Source organism: Bison bison, unplaced genomic scaffold, assembly GCF_000754665.1.
Source record: "Bison bison bison isolate TAMUID 2011002044 unplaced genomic scaffold, Bison_UMD1.0 scf7180017864314, whole genome shotgun sequence".
NCBI classification, from domain to species: Eukaryota; Metazoa; Chordata; class Mammalia; order Artiodactyla; family Bovidae; genus Bison; species Bison bison.
In genome coordinates, this window is record NW_011494886.1 from 1,873,631 (window position 1) to 1,891,718 (window position 18,088).

Consider the following 18,088-nt stretch of genomic DNA (forward strand, 5'->3'; position numbering starts at 1 on the left):
GACTGGTTGGATCTCCTTGCAGTCCAAGGGACTCTCAAGAGTCTTCTCCAACGCCACAGTTCAAAAGCATCAATTCTTAGGCGCTCAGCCTTCTTCACAGTCCAACTCTCACATCCATACATCAATTGCGCTTATCTCATACCAGCAAGATAATGCTCAAAATCCTTCAAGCTAGGCTTCAACAGTACATGAACCAAGAACTTTCAGATATACAAGCTAGGTTTAGAAAAGGCAGAGGAACCAGAGATCAAATTGCTAACATTTATTGGGTCAGAGAAAAACCAAGGGAATTCCAGAAAAATATCCACTTCTGCTTCATTGTTTCTGCTAAGCCTTTGACTTCTGGATCACAACAAACTGTGGAAATTCTTAAAGAGATGGGAATACCACACCCCCTAATCTGCCTTCTGAGAAAACTGTATTTAAGTAAAGAAGAAAGAGTTAGAACTGGACATGAAAAAACAGACTGGTTCAAAATTGGGAAAAGAGTACCTCAAGGCTGTATGTTGTCACCCTGCTTATTTAACTTATATGCAGTGTACATCATGTAAAATTCTGGGTTGAATAAATCACAAGCTTGAATCAAGATTGCCAGGAGAAATATCAACAACCTCAGATATACAGATGATATCACTCTAATGGCAGAAACTGAAGAGGACCTAAAGAGTCTCTTGATGAGCATAAAAGAGGAGAGTGAAAAAGCTGGCTTAAAACTCAACATTCAGAAACTAAGATCTGGTCCCATCACTTCATGGCAAATAGGGAAAAAGTGGAAACAGTGGCAAATTTTATTTTCTTGGACTCCAAAATCAATATAGATGATAAAATTAAAAGACGCTTGGGGCTGGTGCACTGGGATGACCCAGAGGGATGGTACGGGGAGGGAGGTGGGAGGGGGGTTCAGGATGGGGAAAATGTGTACACCCGTGGAGGATTCACGTTGATGTATGGCAAAACCAATACAATATTGTAAAGTAATTAGCCTCCAATTAAAATAAATAAATTTAAATAAAATAAATAAATAAAAGATGCTTGCTTCTTGGAAGAAAAGTTATGACAAACCTAGCATATTAAAAAGCAGAGACATCACTTTACTGACAAAGGTCTGTATAGTCAAAACTATGGCTTTTCCAATAAGGGAGCTTCCTGGGTGGCACAGTGGTAAAGAATCTGCCTGCCAGTGTAGGAGACACAAGAGACATGGGTTCAATCCCTGAGTCGGGAAGATTCCCTGGAGTAGGAAATGGCAACCCACTCCAGTATTCTTGCCTGGAAAATCCCATGGAGAGAGGAACCAAAGACTAGGACACGAATAAGCACACACACAAATGGTTTTTCCAGTAGTCCTGTATGAATGTGAGACTTGAACCATAAGGAAGGCTGAGTGCCAAAGAATTGATTCTTTTGAATTTTAGTGCTGGAAAAGACTCTTAAGAGTCCTAGGATCCTCTGTCCATAGGATTTTTCAGACAAGAATACTGGAGTGGGTTGCCATTTCCTATTCCAAGGAATCTTCCAAGGGAATAGAACTTGCATCGCCTGCATTGGCATGCAGACTCTTTGCCACTGATTCACCAGGGGGAGCTTGTTTTATGTAAGATGATCAACTAGAGCTCTCATTTCTTGTTTCAAAGTACAGATGAAAATGTGAAATTTATTATTTTTTAATTCTGAGACTTGGTCTATATAAATATGTACACCATGCATTTAAGACAAGACAAAAAAATGATAGTAGAGGGATAAGGCAGACTTATAAACCAAAGCTCTATACCATGGTAACTAACCAAAGTATTAATGCAGTTGTCCAGGTAGTCAGACTGTAATTAGTAATTGTCTGACTTTCTCATACATCACTTTCAATGGTTTTAGAAATCAAACTCCATTAATGGAGAGCATTCTGATATATTTCCATCTTAATCTCCTCCATTTATGATATTATTCCAAGTTTAGATATCTATCAATTATTATTTCTTTCTTTCTTTGCCATTCAATGTTCCTGTGGGGCAACACTATAACTGAACTTCTTTAATAACTTTCAAAATGTCCATAGGAAGGAAATATTATTAAGGAAATGGTAAAAACCTTTCTTGAACCAATCAGCCTATCCTTCTGATCACAATCTAATACAGTAAGTATGCTACTGGAAAAGAAGCAAAGCCAAGGCAGTCTGTCCCTGTAGAAACTCATTGCCTTCATGATCTAATTCTTCACCTGTCTCTGCATTCATGCCTTCTGCATAAGACTGAAGTTTATATCACCAAAGAGATTTTTTTTTTAATAAGACTTTATACAAGGAGAGGCTTGAGAAAGATTTCTGCTTCTACTCTCTTAGATCCCCGCCACCATCATGGCAGAATTTCCTGGCTACTCTTCTGGAGGAATGTGAGAAATAATATGGGAGAAATGATCTTCCGGGTGAGGCCATTCTAGATCATTTAGCTCTCAGATAACCCTCTAGCTGACTGCAGATTCATTAGTGAGCCTAGCCAAGATCAGCAGAGCCCAGTTCATACCATCAAAGCTACCAAACTCATGAGAAATAAAAAAATGATCGTAGTTTTAAGCCACTACCCTTTGGAGTTATTTTTAGTCAAAGGCAAAGACAAAAACAAACCCTAACTGATACTGTTGTATAACTATTTCATCTTAGAAAATAGGGCTATAACAAAATGAATATTTGGAAATAAAGACAAGGAGCATAAGAGGAGTCAATAGATCATAAAAAGCTCAAGACAATGTGAATGTATCCATGTACTCCAAACATTAGGCCTGGCCAGATTTTATTGTTGAGAATGAAATAAAAAATATATAAAAGTCTTTCTGTGAAAACTCAGGCAAAAATATTTCCAAGAGAAAAATAAATGTTTTATACTTTAAAAATGATGCAAAGTGAGGAGAAAAGCAAAATTCCAAAAGTAACGGCAAGATGACCAAAGATTACAAGAATAACTTTGTAAGTAAATCCAAAGAAATGATTTAAATTCAACAATGGTAAACCAGGAAGGCAATGGTTTGACTTTATAAACTCTAAGATTATAAAGTTAAGAGGATTATGGAATTCTCTCAGGTAGTACAGAACTCCTCCAAATCTTATGAGTATGAAAAGGAGCAGGAATTGACAGAGTCCCATAGCAGCAGGGTTGGGGGATAGATGCTGATACAATCTTAATCTCCTTGTCTTAAAGATCTGACTTTTCTTTATTCATATAGATACACTTGATATTTCTCCCCTACACTTGATATTTCTCCCCTACTCTCCTTCTACTTGCCTCAGATAGCTCTTTCCTTTTTAACTGTCCATTAAAAAGTGTTCCTGTGAGGGTGTGTATGCATGTATGTGCCACATTAAAATTCTATTTTAAAACAAATGTTTCCATTCTCATTATAAAAAATAGTCAAGCAAACATAAATTAGGTAATTTTTCCTTTTTTTTGAATGTGAGTCTTAGCATTTTTTTTTTTTCTGGGTTACACTGACTTGGTATTTTACTTTTCAAAAGAGGTTTCTTTCTCCTAAAACAGTGCACACTGAAAACACTATATCATTAATGATTTTATTGTTTTTGACTCTTTAGAATTTTGGTCTTAATGGTGACAAAGACTTAAAAGATAATTTTTTTTTTACAGATAGCATTATCCAAAGAACAGCGTTTTCAACAGAAAAGAGGTGTTGGGCAATAAAAATGTTACCATGAAATACATACAATATTGTAATGCTTCCATAACTATTCTGTTGGCTCAAGGCAGACACATGCATGAAGTCAAGCATTCCAAATAATGCCCTGCCTTACAAGACATTGGTGGTAGAATTCTCACTTGCCACATGGGAGGCTGGGGATTGATTCCCAGCCAATGCAAAAGGCAGATTATTTTCTTTGGGCTTCCTTTGTGGCTTAGCTAGTAAAAAATCTGCCTGCAATGTGGGAAACCAGGGTTTGATCCCTGGGTTGGGAAGATCCCCTGGAGAAGGGAAAGGCTACCCACTCCAGTATTCTGGCCTGGAGAATTCCATGAACTGTATAGTTCATGCCCTCACAAAGAGTTGGACATGACTGATCGACTTTAACTTTCACTTTCATTCCACAACTGAATGTAAGACTTAAAATACTAAGTAAGCCCACCACTGGCATTTCATCCTATTCTAAGAATCACCAAATGAATCTCTATGTTCAAACCTTAGTGTCCCAGCACCCCACTTCACATAGTAAGAAGCTATAATGAACAAAGATCTTAAAACTAGACAATTTAAACACGGAATATATTTTAAATATAGGAAAAGAGAGAAATATACCTACCCAGATCTTTTATAGCAGATGAAGTCAGCATGGGATCTAAACTCACAAGGATAGCTGAAAATAATAACCATGGGGTGGTTTTCAAAAGCAATTTATTCACAGATGCCAGATACCAAAGGATTAAGGTATAGTTAATCAGAAAGCCAGGAACCGTAATGAAAACTATCTGCAAAGAAATTTCATAGATAGAAAAATCAAATTGCATTTGTATTACATTTTTAAAAGCAAAATCAGGATACTGAAGATGTAGAATCACATTAAATCCATCAAAGGGAAATTTTCTATTATATTACTTAACAACTATGTGCTTGAAACTCTGGAAATAAGGGAAAAAGTTGCAGTGAGAGTCTTAGAATCTAAGAAATACTAGTTATAGGAAATATTATAATTAAAAAACAACTTTTATACAAACTGCTACATATAAAATAGATAAACAACAGGGTCCTACTATAAAGCACAGGGAATTATATTCAATATCCTGTAATAAACCATAAAGGAAAAAACAAATTTTTAATTATCTTGATAAAGACATTGAATATAGATATGTATCTGTGAAGGTAGATACCATATAAATATACTATATGTTGCTGCTGCTGCTGCTAAGTCACTTCAGTCGTGTCCGACTCTGTGCGACCCCATAGACGGCAGCCCACCAGGCTCCCCAGTACCTGGGATTCTCCAGGCAAGAACACTGGAGTGGGTTGCCATTTCCTTCTCCAATACATGAAAGTGAAAAGTGAAAGTGAAGTCGCTCAGTCGTGTCTGACTCTTAGCGACCCCATGGACTGCAGCCCACCAGGCTCCTCCATCCATGGGATTTTCCAGGCAAGAGTACTGGAGTGGGGTGCCATTGTCTTCTCCAATATGTTACATATGTATAATATATATACACATTTAACAATGGATAAAAACTGAGACATAGTTTATTAACACAGAAAAAAGAAAAAAAATTTAGAAAGAGGTTACAAAAGAGTGGGGGTCAGGGGAGGAAAGAGAAAACAAAATAATAGAAAGAGTGCATGGAAATGGCAGAGGACCAGGGAAAAGATAGGAAGGAAAATTCTATTATTTCAGAAGTGGAACCTGGCCTTCTGCCTTCCCACTAGTGGGAAGTTGCCTTCTATTTTCTCTTATTCTGTGGTGGCTATTTAGCATGATTTTATGACCAAACAGACTTGGGAAAATATGCTGATTGTTCCTTAAAGTACCTGTGAGAATTCACAAATATACTCCCATGTTCACTACAGCATTATTCACAACAGCCAAAACATTAAGCGATCTAAATGTCCATCTATAGATGAATGGATAAGGAATATGCATTATGTATATATATATATACATATATGGAATATTATTCAGTCATAAGAAAAAGAAGGAAATCTTGCCATTTGCCACAATATAAGTGGATCTTGAGGGCATATACTAAGTGAAATAAATTATGCAGAGAAAGACAAATGCCATATGATCTCACTTATGTGTGGAATCTAAAAAAACAAATTCATAGATTTGGAGAACAGATTCATGGTTGACAGAGGCAGGTAATCAGGTTAGTTGGGAGATGAAGGTGTGAAATGCATAAAATTGGTCATAAGGCACCAATTTCCAGTTATAAAATAAGTAAAACATGCTAAGTCATTTTAGTCGTGTCCGACTCTGTGTGACCCCAGAGAGGGCAGCCCACAAGGCTCCCCTGTCCCTGGGATTCTCCAGGCAAGAACACTGGAGTGGGTTACCATTTCCTTCTCCAATGCATGAAAGTGAAAAGTGAAAGTGAAGTCGCTCAGTCGTGTCTGACTCTTAGCGACCCCATGGACTGCAGCCCACCAGGCTCCTCGGTCCATGGGATTTTCCAGGCAAGAGTACCGGAGTGGGGTGCCATTGCCTTCTCCAAAGTAAAGCATAGGGGCATAATATCAGTATGGTGACTACAGTTAACAGCAATAATGTATTTCATATACAGCCAACAGTATACTGATTACTCATTCCTATTTAAAACAGTAGCTATTGTTGAGAAAGGCCATAAGACTAGGAGAAAGATCTACAACTAAAGATATAAAGAAACCATGACAACTCAAGTGCCTATTAACAGATGAATAGATAAGGGGATGTGGTTTTTATATTCAATAGAATATTATTCAGCCATAAAAAGAATGGAAGGCAGCTATGCTCACCACTATACAATCAATGCAAGAATAAAATTCTGCCATTTGCAGCAATGTGGATAGACTTAGAGAACATTATGCTTAGAGAAATCAATCAGAGAAAGATAAGTGCTATATATCATTTATATGTGGAATCTAAAAAAAATACAAATGAATATATATGCAAAAGAGAAATAGATTCATAGATATAGAAAACAAATTAGTGGTTACCAAAAGGGAAAGGTAAGTGAGGTAGGGACAAGTTAAGTGTATGGGGTTGACGGAATGTATAAAATAAGCAACAAAGACATATTGTACAGCACAGAGAATTATAGCCATTATCTTTTAATCTCAAAATATATGGATTCACTACATTGTATACCTGAAACTAACATAATATTTTAAATCAACTATATTAAAAAAAAAGAAAAGAAAACACACCATAAGATGGGAAGAGGAGCCAGAAACACTATGGAGTCAAGACCCATATCCACAGTGAGTGAGCCACAGCTAGAAGAATTACAATTGCAGAGTTTCTCTCTTAGAAGTGAAGAGTCCAGGCCCTGCGTCAGGATCCCCGGGCTGGGGGTACTGCACCATGATGATGATATCACTAGAACATTTGGCTTTGAAGGCCAGCAGGACTTGCTTTTGGGATAGACAGACGGCTGTGAGAAATAGAACCTCCACTCTTAAAGGGCACACACAAAATCTCAGATGCTCTGGGACCCAAGGCAGAAGCAATAATTTGAAAGGAGCCAAGGTCAGACCCACCTGCTGATCTTGAAAAATCTTTCAGAGTGGAATGACGCCCCAGAGACATAGACACAGCTGGTAGCCATTTCGGGGAACTTGTTCTACCACGTGGACACTGGTACTGGCAAGTGCCATTTTGGAATCCTTCATCTAGCTTATTAATCTGCAGAATCTGGCCCTGCTTGTTGGCAAAAGTATTGGAACACCTCAGGACAAGCAGCTACCTGGGTGAGGATACGGCTCTGCCTACCCGTAGGCTAGTTTCCTTAAGACTCCTTGAGTGTACAGCTAACCTGGGACACAGCCCTGTTCATCAAAAAGGCTAGGATCCAACCCCATATATCAATATACTGGCACTAGTCCTAGGATCCTCTGGGTCTCTACAGTCAGCTGGAGGAACCTAGTTTCACCCACCATCAAGCTGGCACTAGCCCCAGGATGCATCCTCACCCACCAGTGGGTAGACATGAACCCAGGAACCACAAGAGCACCAAAGCCATCCAGATGAACAGGACAGCACTTGCTCCAGGTGCCCCCCTGGATCATGGCCCTGCCCATCAGCAGGCCAATAGTAGCCCTGGCACCCCCACCACCCAGCATATCAGCAAGCTGATACCAGCTCCAAGACACTTTCGATGCCTCAGCTGCCCACCCCTGGGATTCAGCCTTATTCACCAACAGGTCAACATGAACTTTGGAGCACCCCAGGCCCTGTAATCAGCTGTGTCAGGAACTGGACCCACCAACCAGCAGGTAGACACTGGATACAGGATCCCTGGTCCCACAGAAACCCACTCCAGAACACAGCTCTGCCTACCAGTGGGCCAGCACTAGCCCTGGGACCCCAGGGAATGTAGCCAGCTGCTTCATGACCTGGCTTTGCCCACCAGCAGCTGGCAGCATCCACACAAGGCAGAGCCTAGAAACCAACTGAACTGGGGCCAGCCACATCTATCAGACTTTCCACCGTGGTCAGCCTGCTGCAAGAGATGGACCCATGTAGCTCATGTAAGAAGAACCCCTAGAGGATGTAGCCCTGGTGAAGAGAGGGGAGTGTGTCACTGTGGCACAGAGGACTTCTCCTAAAAAAGACCACTTCCCCAAGGTTGGAAAATGCGATGAACCTATCAGATACATATAAATAAGATAGTATATTAGGCAGAATGAAGCATGTGGAGTATGTTCCAAATATATATTTGAAGGAAGAAGATAAAAGCTCAGAACTAAGTGAAGTAGAGATAAGCAATCTACCTGATAAAGATGATCCAAGAATCCAGGAGAAGATTAAATGAATAGAGTGAGAAGATGGAAGTTTTTAACAAAGAGTTAGAAAATATAAAGAAGAATCAGAGATGAAGAATGTAATAATTAAAATTAAAAATGCAGTAGAAGTAATCAACCGGAGAAGGCAATGGCATCCCACTCCAGTACTCTTGCCTGGAAAATCCCATGGACGGAGGAACCTGGTGGGCTGCAATCCATGGGGTTGCTAAAAGTTGGACACGACTGAGCGACTTCACTTTCACATTTCACTTTTATGCATTGGAGAAGGAAATGGCAACCCACTCCAGTGTTCTTGCCTGGAGAATCCAAGGGACAGAGGAGCCTGGTGGGCTGCCGTCGATGGGGTCTCACAGCGTCGGACACGACTGAATCGACTTAGCAGCAGCAGCAGAAGTAATCGACAGTAGATTAGAAGATACAGAGGAATGGAGCAGGGAACTGGAAAACAGAGTACTAGAAATCACTGAAGCCGAACACAAAAAAGAAAAACACACAAAAAGAGAGGACAGTTTAAGAGATCTCTGAAAGAACATTAAACATACTAACATTAGCATAATAGTCTCTGAAGGAGAAGAGAGAGAGAGAAAGGGACAGAGGATATATTTAAAGAAATAACAGGGGAAGACTTCCCTAACCTGAGAAAAGGAAAAAGATAATTATTGTATATGCAATTAATCTTTGGTCAGTTAATCTATGACAAAGGAGGAAGAAATATATAATAGGGGAAAGACAGCCTATTTGATAAATAGTGTTGAAAAACTGAATAGCTATATGCAAAAGAATTAAACTGTACTACTTTCTCACATCCTGCACAAAAATAAATTCAAAATGGACTAAACACGTGGAAAACTTCCAGAAGAAACCATAGATAGTAAGATCCTTGTCATCAATCTTAGTAATCTTTTTTTTTGGCTTTGTCTCTTTATGCAAGAAAAACAAAAGCAAAAGTAAATAAATGCGACTACATGAAGCTAGAATGCTTTTGCATAGTGAAGGAAATCATCAACAAAAGAAAAAGGGCACCTACTAAATGGATGAAGATATTTGCAAACAATATATCCAATAAGGGGTTAAGATCTAAAACGTACAAAGAACTCATACTACTTAACATCAAAAACAAGCAAACAACCCCATTAAGTAATGGGCAAAGGATCAGAATAGTCATTTTTCCCAAGAAGACATACAAGTGACCGATAGATATATGAAAATATGCTCAACGTCACTAATCATCAGGGAAATGCAAATCCCTGATTTCAACAATGTGATATCACCTCACATCTATCAAAAGGGCTATGATAAAAGACAACCAATAACAAGTGTTGGTGAGGATGTAGAGAAAAGGGAAACCTCATGAACCATTTGCAAAATGTAAATTGGTGCAGCCACTATGGAAAAAAGACATGGAGATTCCTCAAAAAATTAAAAATTGCACTACCATATAATCCAGCAATTCCACTTTTGGGTATTCATACAAAGAAAATGAAAATGCTCATTCAAAAAAATATGTGCACTCTATGTTCATTGCGGCATTATTTACAATAGCCAAGATATGAAGCAACCTAAACGTTCATTGATAGGTGGATAAAGAAGATGAGGTATACACACATATGCACACAATGGAAGACTACTGAGCAACAAAAGAGAATGAAATCTCGTCATTTGCAACAACACGGATGGACCTAGAGGGTAGTATGCTAAGTGAACAAACAGCAAAACAGAAACAGAGGCATAAAGAGAGCAAACAGGTAACCACCTGGAGAGGGGATTGAGAGAAGGAAAGAAATAGCTGCGGGAGATTAAGAAGTACAAACCTTCAGCACAAAACAAATGAGTCACAGGTTTGAAATGTACAGTGTGGGGAATACAGTCAAAAACTGATATTTTTGTATGGTGACATACTGTAACTAGAATTATTGTGATGACCACTTCGAAAAGTATATAAATATTGAATCACTATGTTGTATAACAGGAATTAGCACAGTGATGTAGGTCAATTACACTTCAAAAATAAATAAATAAGCAAACAAACTCATAGAAAAGGAGACCACAGTTGTGGTTACCAGAGACAGTGGTAACCACAGGGGAAGTGAGAAGGAGAATTGGATGAAGACAGTACAAAGATACAAACTTACAAACTTCTAATTATGAGATAAACAAGTAATAGGAATATAATGTATAACATGATAAATATGATTAACATTGCTGTAAGTTATATAAGTTGTTAAGAGAGTAAATCCTAAGAATTCTCATTACAAAGAAAAATATTTTTTCTATTTCTTTAATTTTGTAACTGCATGAAATGATGGATATTCACTGAACTTATTATAATTATTTCATGATGAATATTAATCATTATGCTGTACCCTTAAACTTATATAGTGATCCAAGTTGATTATATCGCAATAAAACTGAAGAAAAAAAAGATTCTGTAAAAATTGAAAGTCCAAATGAAAAAATAAAATGAAACTGAACATGCATCTCATGTCATTAAAAAATTAGCTCAAATTAGATCATAGGCCTAAATGTGAAATCTAAACTTATTAAACTTCTAGAAGAAAACATAAGAGAAAATCTTAGTGACATTGAATTAGGAAATAATTTTTTAATATGACATAAAAACACAAATTCTAAAAGAAAAAATTTTCAATATTTGGACAAATTGGACTTCATCAAAAATAAAAACTTTTAGAAAAAAGAAAACTACAGTGGTACCAAAGCAGAGATTTATTATTTTTGATCATGAATCTAAGTCATACATGGAAGACAATGAAACTATTATGTAATTATTGAAGAACCAGTGAAAAACAATATGTAATGGATTTTTAAAAATCAATTTGATTGAATATAATTTATCTTTCTTAGGAATGATTTTTGAAAATAATGCCTGTAAAAGTCACTATATAATTTTTTTCACCTGGCATCTACTTGAGACTTTAAGAATAAAGCTATAGAAACCATATCCTACTTTTTTTCTGATTATTAATTAATATTCAAAAGAAATGTAGTATATGGAAATAACAAATAATGAGAAAATTAGTCTTTCTACTTGTACCCCATGACCTTGCAAATTACTGTCTATGCTGAAAGTCGCATCAATATTTGGACAAATTTCTAAGATAAATCAAATTAAATTGAATCATTAAAAAAAAAAGGTTGGATTAGGGATTGCCTCACTGATACATTGGTAAGGGACTGACTTCAAAGAAATTCGGAGGGAATTCTCTAGGTTGATGAAAATTTTTTATCTGGATTGGGTGATGGTTACACAGGTATTTGTCAAAACTCATCAAACTGTATGTTCAAAATGTATGCACAGTACTGCATGTAAATTATATCTCAAAATAGTTTTTTAAATGTAAAAAAGAATTTTTGTAAGAAAAAATTTTTTAAGTTTTTTAAAATGTAAGAAAAACCTGAACATATATAACATGTAGTAGTTTGTGAGTAAATAATATTATTGAAAATAACACCTGCCAAAATAACTTCTTACCTGCCAAAATAACTTGTGGAGCAGGTAAACATCCATATCAAATGCAACACTAAAGATGATTACCGGTGTAAATAGATTAAAAAATAAGTGTGAATCCATCCATTGTATGGCATCTGCATATTCTTGGACCTAATAATATAAGACTGTTATTTTCTCATTTACCCATTAGTCTGTTAGCATAGAATACATGTCAGGCATTCCTATCTCTAGCAAAAAATAAAAAGACACATCACAACATAATAAGTGCTTAAGTCTTAACTCTGTTGGATTTTTATAGTTTTCCATCAGGTCATTACCAGCTACAGCAAAAAGTTAATGGACATCTTTATGTCTAGTCTTTCTTTTTAAGGAACAAACATAGGAAGTACATTGACATAGGTACTAAAGGATATGTAGGAGATTTTCAGGCATACAAGAGAAGAGATTTTGGGTAGATGGATCATCATGCACAAAATCCACAAAGGAGTAAACAATTACATCAAATTCCAGAAACTACATAATTAGCCATGGCTTATGTAAATGTGCACGGAAGAACAGTAGGAATAAGAGACTAGGAAGTTAATGCAGTTCATGAAATAATTAATTAGTGGCCTTTATCATTAAATATTTAGTTGCAATTTTTAAACCTTATTATGGGTGTCTGTAACTAAGCAGGATTCTATGGGGCCTTCCCCAGATAGACCCCTCCCTCATAGCCTCTGCTTTAGCTCCTCTCTGAAGTATCTAAATAATAGTGTCTGACGAATATCTGCTGAGTTATTTTACAGATGCTAAATCCCCACCAAATGAAAGAAATAAACACGTCCCCTCAGGAGTCTGGTTGGAACCAGGAAATATTTGCAATGATTTTACTTTACCTCACCATCAACCAATCAGAGAATTGTGCACAAGTTGATCACATACCCTGGGACTCCCCTCATTTGCCTTGCTTTTAAAATGCTTTGCTGAAACCCATCAGCGAAGACTTTTTGAGCATTAGATGTCTGGTACTCCTCGTATGGCACCTTATAATAGATGCTTTCCTTCACCACAATCCACTGTCAGTAAATTGGCTTTCCTGCTTGACGGTGAGCAGAGATAAGTTTGGTTCATTAACACATCCATTCAACATTCACTCATGAAGGAAACACTGAGTACCTACTGGTTAGGTGATACTCTTGTATCTGGAACATAATTCTTCACTGGTCTCTTGTGTTTCTCTGTACCTTATGGGTGGAGGCACTGATCGCTTTTTTTCCAGGAATATTTTCTTTCAAGAATATTTGTATGTACTAACAGCTTTGGAAGATACAGTAAATGTCTCCCTCCAGAACAAAGGGCAGGTTTACTATCACTGTCCAGTGTAATAAGGATAATATCTCTCTCTGGAGCAAGGGGGAAGATGAGCTCATTGCCCATCATAAAATAACTCAAGTTCTCTAAACTCAGATTTCCTCTCTTATAATGTAACCCATTGCGTATGCAGATTTCACCTTGCCCTCTTTACTTCTCTTTATGGGGTTCATAGAATGGAACAAGAAAATCCTAGGCTCTGGATTCTGCTATTGCCATGAGTAACAGAGTACTTTGTCTCTAGCCCAGGAGTCCCATGTGTTTTGACAGGATTGGGAAACTGTGGCAAGTTAATTTATTAGATCGAAACCTGAGTAAAATCTTAGACCCTTCACAGTTCTAGACATAGGGGCCTTTCCTTTAAGAGTTGTTGACAAATAGGAAAGTTTATAGAAGTATTTAAAGTAACATTTATGTAAAATATCATATGATTATGAAACCTGTTCATAACAAATGAAGTAGTAACCTGCTTCTGATTTTTGCCTGGATACATGGTTTCCATTATCATTTTTAACATCACTGATATAATTTGTTTGAGAAAGTCAATCATTTTTATACACATTCCTATTTACATATGGATTAACTAAGGCTGCTGCCGCTGCTGCTAAGTCGCTTCAGTCGTGTCCGACTCTATGCGACCCCATAGACGGTAGCCCACCAGGCTCCCCTGTCCCTGGGATTCTCCAGGCAAGAACACTGGAGTGGGTTGCCGTTTCCTTCTCCAATGCATGAAAGTGAAAAGTGGAAGTGAAGTCACTGAGTCATGTCCGACTCTTAGCGCCGACCCCATGGACAGCAGCCCACCAGGCTCCTCCATCCATGGGATTTTCCAGGCAAGAGTACTGGGGTGGCGTGCCATTGCCTTCTCCATTAACTAAGGCAGGTATTGGCAAACTATGGTCCCTGGGAACAAATCTGGCTCAATGCCTGTTTTTGGTAAATGAAGTATTATTGGAATATAGCTATGCCAATTTACTTATGGACTGTCTGTGGCTGCTTTTAAATTACAATGGCAGAATTGAGTAGCTGTGATAGAGATCATACAGCCTGCTTAGTCCAGAATATGCACTATATGACTTTTTACAGAAAAAAAACTTTGCTGCCAACCCCTGGGCTAGAGGACTATTTAATGTGCTAGTAATGCATTCTACATTCCTTGTAGTAAGTATATTCTCTCTTCTCTACCTGACTACAGCTGTTCCCAACTATTTAGTATTACTGTAGATACCTTGGCTATATAGTTTGCTTTTTCTCTCACTTCTAACTCCATGTAAGAGGTTCAATGTATGTTTCTTGATATATTCCAAGCCAAGCATACAGAGAACCTCCATTCTAATGGGAAACCTATGAAACATTCCTGAGGCAATAGATTGGTTCAATGTCAGAATTCTCTTGGTAATAGAGTCTTGTATCAGTAGTTCAAAGTCTTTCTGGGTTTCTATCTTGTTAGCCAATTTCTTGTCTAAGGTTTTGAATTATGATTAAATACTCAGCTACTCACACTCTCAGTAGCTATGTGTGTATTCATTCTGAATTGCCTACCAAGTTTGAGACCTAGGCTCTGTTCTGACGATGTTAAGCTGGATTTCAGCTCTTTCATACCTGGGTCCTTTTTCTACACAGCTGATCTAATGTTATTCACATCACAAGCATATATGAACTGGTACAGCAGTAAAAAGATATGCTTATAAATTTTCTTAAGCCATCTTTGTATGAATCTTAGATATACTCAAAAATAAAATACACATATTTACTATACACACCTTGTCAGATGTAAAACTTAGCATTTCAAAACTGCATCCAAGTAAAAATAATATCACAGGGAGAGGAATTGGAAAGTCTTTCAAGTGTTGGTTCAAAAGTGCTGCAAAAAATATGTCTATTGAAAGGCAATGAGGTATCACACTTAACAGAACTTTAATTTGTTATGACTTCTTAATATGAAGACAATGAAATATAGAAATATAGCAAGTAAGTGACGAAACAGTAACTGAAGCCCTCCCTCACACTTAAACACATAGAATCAGTATAATTGGTAATCTACTAAACTCATGCTTTACTCGTTTTATGATGTGTATTATTTCCTTAGAGTCTTTAGTAAACATTGCTAGTAATCATTGGTTCTTGGGTTACTACTAAAATATTTATAGTAATATATGTACATGCTATAAATCAGCTTTCATTTTTTAAGCAATCCAGCAATGAGGGATTAATAAATAACTAAAATGAAATATCCTGGCTGATTCTCAATATAACAATGAGGAATTAGTATAACAATGAGAAAATCTAGCTACCTTCCCTGGTTGGCATAGACAGTAAAGAGTCTGCCTGCAACACAGGAGACCTGGGTTTGATCCCTGGGTCGGGAATATCCCCCGGAGAAGGAAATGGCAACCCACTCAAGGATTCTTTCCTGGAAAGTCCCATGGATGGAGGAGCCTGGCAGGCTACAATCCATGGGGTCACAAAGAGTTGGACATGACTGAGTAACTAACACTTTCACTTCACTACCTATTAGAAAACCTATAATGAATGCTTAACTTTGTTCATTCCCTCAAAGTGCAATAAATAAACAATATCACAGCATTTCCTTCAGTTTAATGTTTCCTAATTCTTTGTAATACAATTCTTAATCAGGACAAAGGATGCAAAAATTGTGCTTTCTTTTGATTTCTACAGTGTTCTGTTCTTCTCAGCATATGTTACTATTTGGATAAAACCTAAGAAAACATCTGTGCTGTGCTGTGCTAAGCTGCTTCAATAGGACCGGACTCTGTGGCACCCTATGGACTGTGTCCCTCCAGGCTCCTCTGTCCATGGGATTTTCCAGGCAAGAATACTGGAGTGGGTTGTCATGCCCTCCTCCAGGGACTTCTCAGTGCCATTGCCAAGGGGTTAAAAAGTAACTGAATCATTCAGAAGACCTATCACTTTGAAAATTCTTTTTCCAAGTAAAGAAAGATGTGGGACAGCTAACTTAAAAATATGGATGAAACTATAGTTTATGATAATGCAGGTTAACAATAAAATCCCTAACCTTTGATTTCCCATTAATCTGATTCAATTCACCACATCACTTAAATCTAACCATAACTTAGCAAGTAAGAAGGTATGAATACTCTGAGCCCAATAGAGGTGAAGAATATGAATCAGATTTACATGGTCTCCCTTCAGGGGCAGATTATTATTGGATTCATTTGATTGGAAATCTTGGGATAGAGGTATGAATTTAGAAAAAAAAAACACTAATTTCCTACTATTGTTACCTTCCTTAATTCTGCTGCTGCTGCTGCTGCTAAGTCGCTTCAGTTGTGTCCGACTCTGTGCGACCCCATAGACGGCAGCCCATGAGGCTCCCCCATCCCTGGGATTCTCCAGGCAAGAACACTGGAGCGGGTTGCCATTTCTTCTCCAATGAAAGTGAAAAGTGAAGTGAAGTCGCTGAGTCTTGTCCGACTCATAGCGACTCCATAGACTGCGGCCCACCAGGCTCCTCTGTGCATGGGATTTTCCAGGCAAGAGTACTGGAGTGGGGTGCCATTGCCTTCTCCTTCCTTAATTCTATATGGTGACATATACAAAATACATCCACAGAATACACTGAAATAAAAAGAATTGCACCTACCTCCAATCATACAGATCAAAGACAATATTAGAATGATTTTAGGGAGTTCCTGAGAAGTTTCCAAGAATGAATGCCTAAAAACTTCCAGCCATTCATCAGTAAACTCTTTCCTATGAAAAGTGAGATTAGAAATTTGTCCATCCATCCTGTGGTTTCTCACAGGCTGTCTGAATCCAACTCTCAGGACTCTGCAAAACTTGCCTAGAACAAAAAGAAAGTTAGATTTTTCTTCTTGGTGGCCTCCTAAAGCTTTTCTTAAAAAAATAAAGAAAAAAGCCTATATTTGTCCTTATTTCCAGTAATTTCTTAGAGTTTGCCAAAATTAGGGATGCTTTCCTCTTCTACGATGTTTTCTATTTAAATAATAAAGAAAAAGTTTAGTTACTTTTTTCTCAGGATGGACAACTGAGGGGTTTGCCCTCACTTATCTGAGCTTCTGAAAGCACGTTCAGGCAGCTATTCCAAAGTGGAAAGTGGTGGAGGGGGCAGAATATTCTGATCTCTTTTCTTGTTATATCCAGAGAGAAATCAATAGACCATGATGATATTCAATAATAATATTTTATCTGCTTTAAGACATTCATGAGCTAGGTTTTCTCTAATTTTTAAATATTTTTATAGCAACTAAGGACCTAAGAAAAATATTGAAACCAAAATGATTTAAAACAGGAGAATTGTTACATGTTTCCATCGTTACTTCTTGGAAGAAGAACAAGGGCCATGACGTGTCTTGGTCTGAAGAAATAGGTGAGAGCTGCAGTCTGCCAATCTCACTTGCTTCCCATGGTAAGGAACGTTTTACATCAGGGTCTTAAACCTCATGAAGGGAATTCTTTCAATTTTATCTCTCCTAATATTGGTTTAACATTTTCTAGCATCTCTTAGCATCTCACCTTGCTGCCTTGCTAAGCAATCAATTAGTTATTACTAAACTTCCTCTCATGATCCAGCAATGTCTTTTTCAGTTTCATATTTCATATATTTATACGTTTTCTTATATGCTCTCTTCTGACTATCTAAACAACCTTTTGAAAGAAAACTAATTAAATAAATATATGCTTATTGTGAACATTTTTGAAATAAATATATAAACAAGCATTTCAAAAACAGCAAAAATTTTTGCACTATCATGTCATCTAGTGGCTCTTCTGTATTTTATTTACACA

At 37.4% G+C, this 18,088-nt stretch overlaps 1 protein-coding gene across 1 annotated transcript in view; it reads right to left on the reverse strand.

Annotated features, from left to right (window-relative positions):
- Positions 1-17,110, reverse strand: part of SLC9C1 (solute carrier family 9, subfamily C (Na+-transporting carboxylic acid decarboxylase), member 1) — a 111,100-nt gene extending 93,990 nt beyond the window's left edge. Inside the window, exons 1-4 of the mRNA XM_010852747.1 lie at positions 16,923-17,110; positions 15,061-15,161; positions 11,966-12,094; positions 4,295-4,460 (exon numbers count right to left, since the gene is read on the reverse strand). Of these exons, the coding sequence (XP_010851049.1) occupies positions 4,295-4,460; positions 11,966-12,094; positions 15,061-15,161; positions 16,923-17,067 (541 nt within the window). The 5' untranslated portion in view covers positions 17,068-17,110. The remainder of the gene's footprint in view (positions 1-4,294; positions 4,461-11,965; positions 12,095-15,060; positions 15,162-16,922) is intronic.
- Between the last annotated feature and the right edge of the window lie 978 nt (positions 17,111-18,088).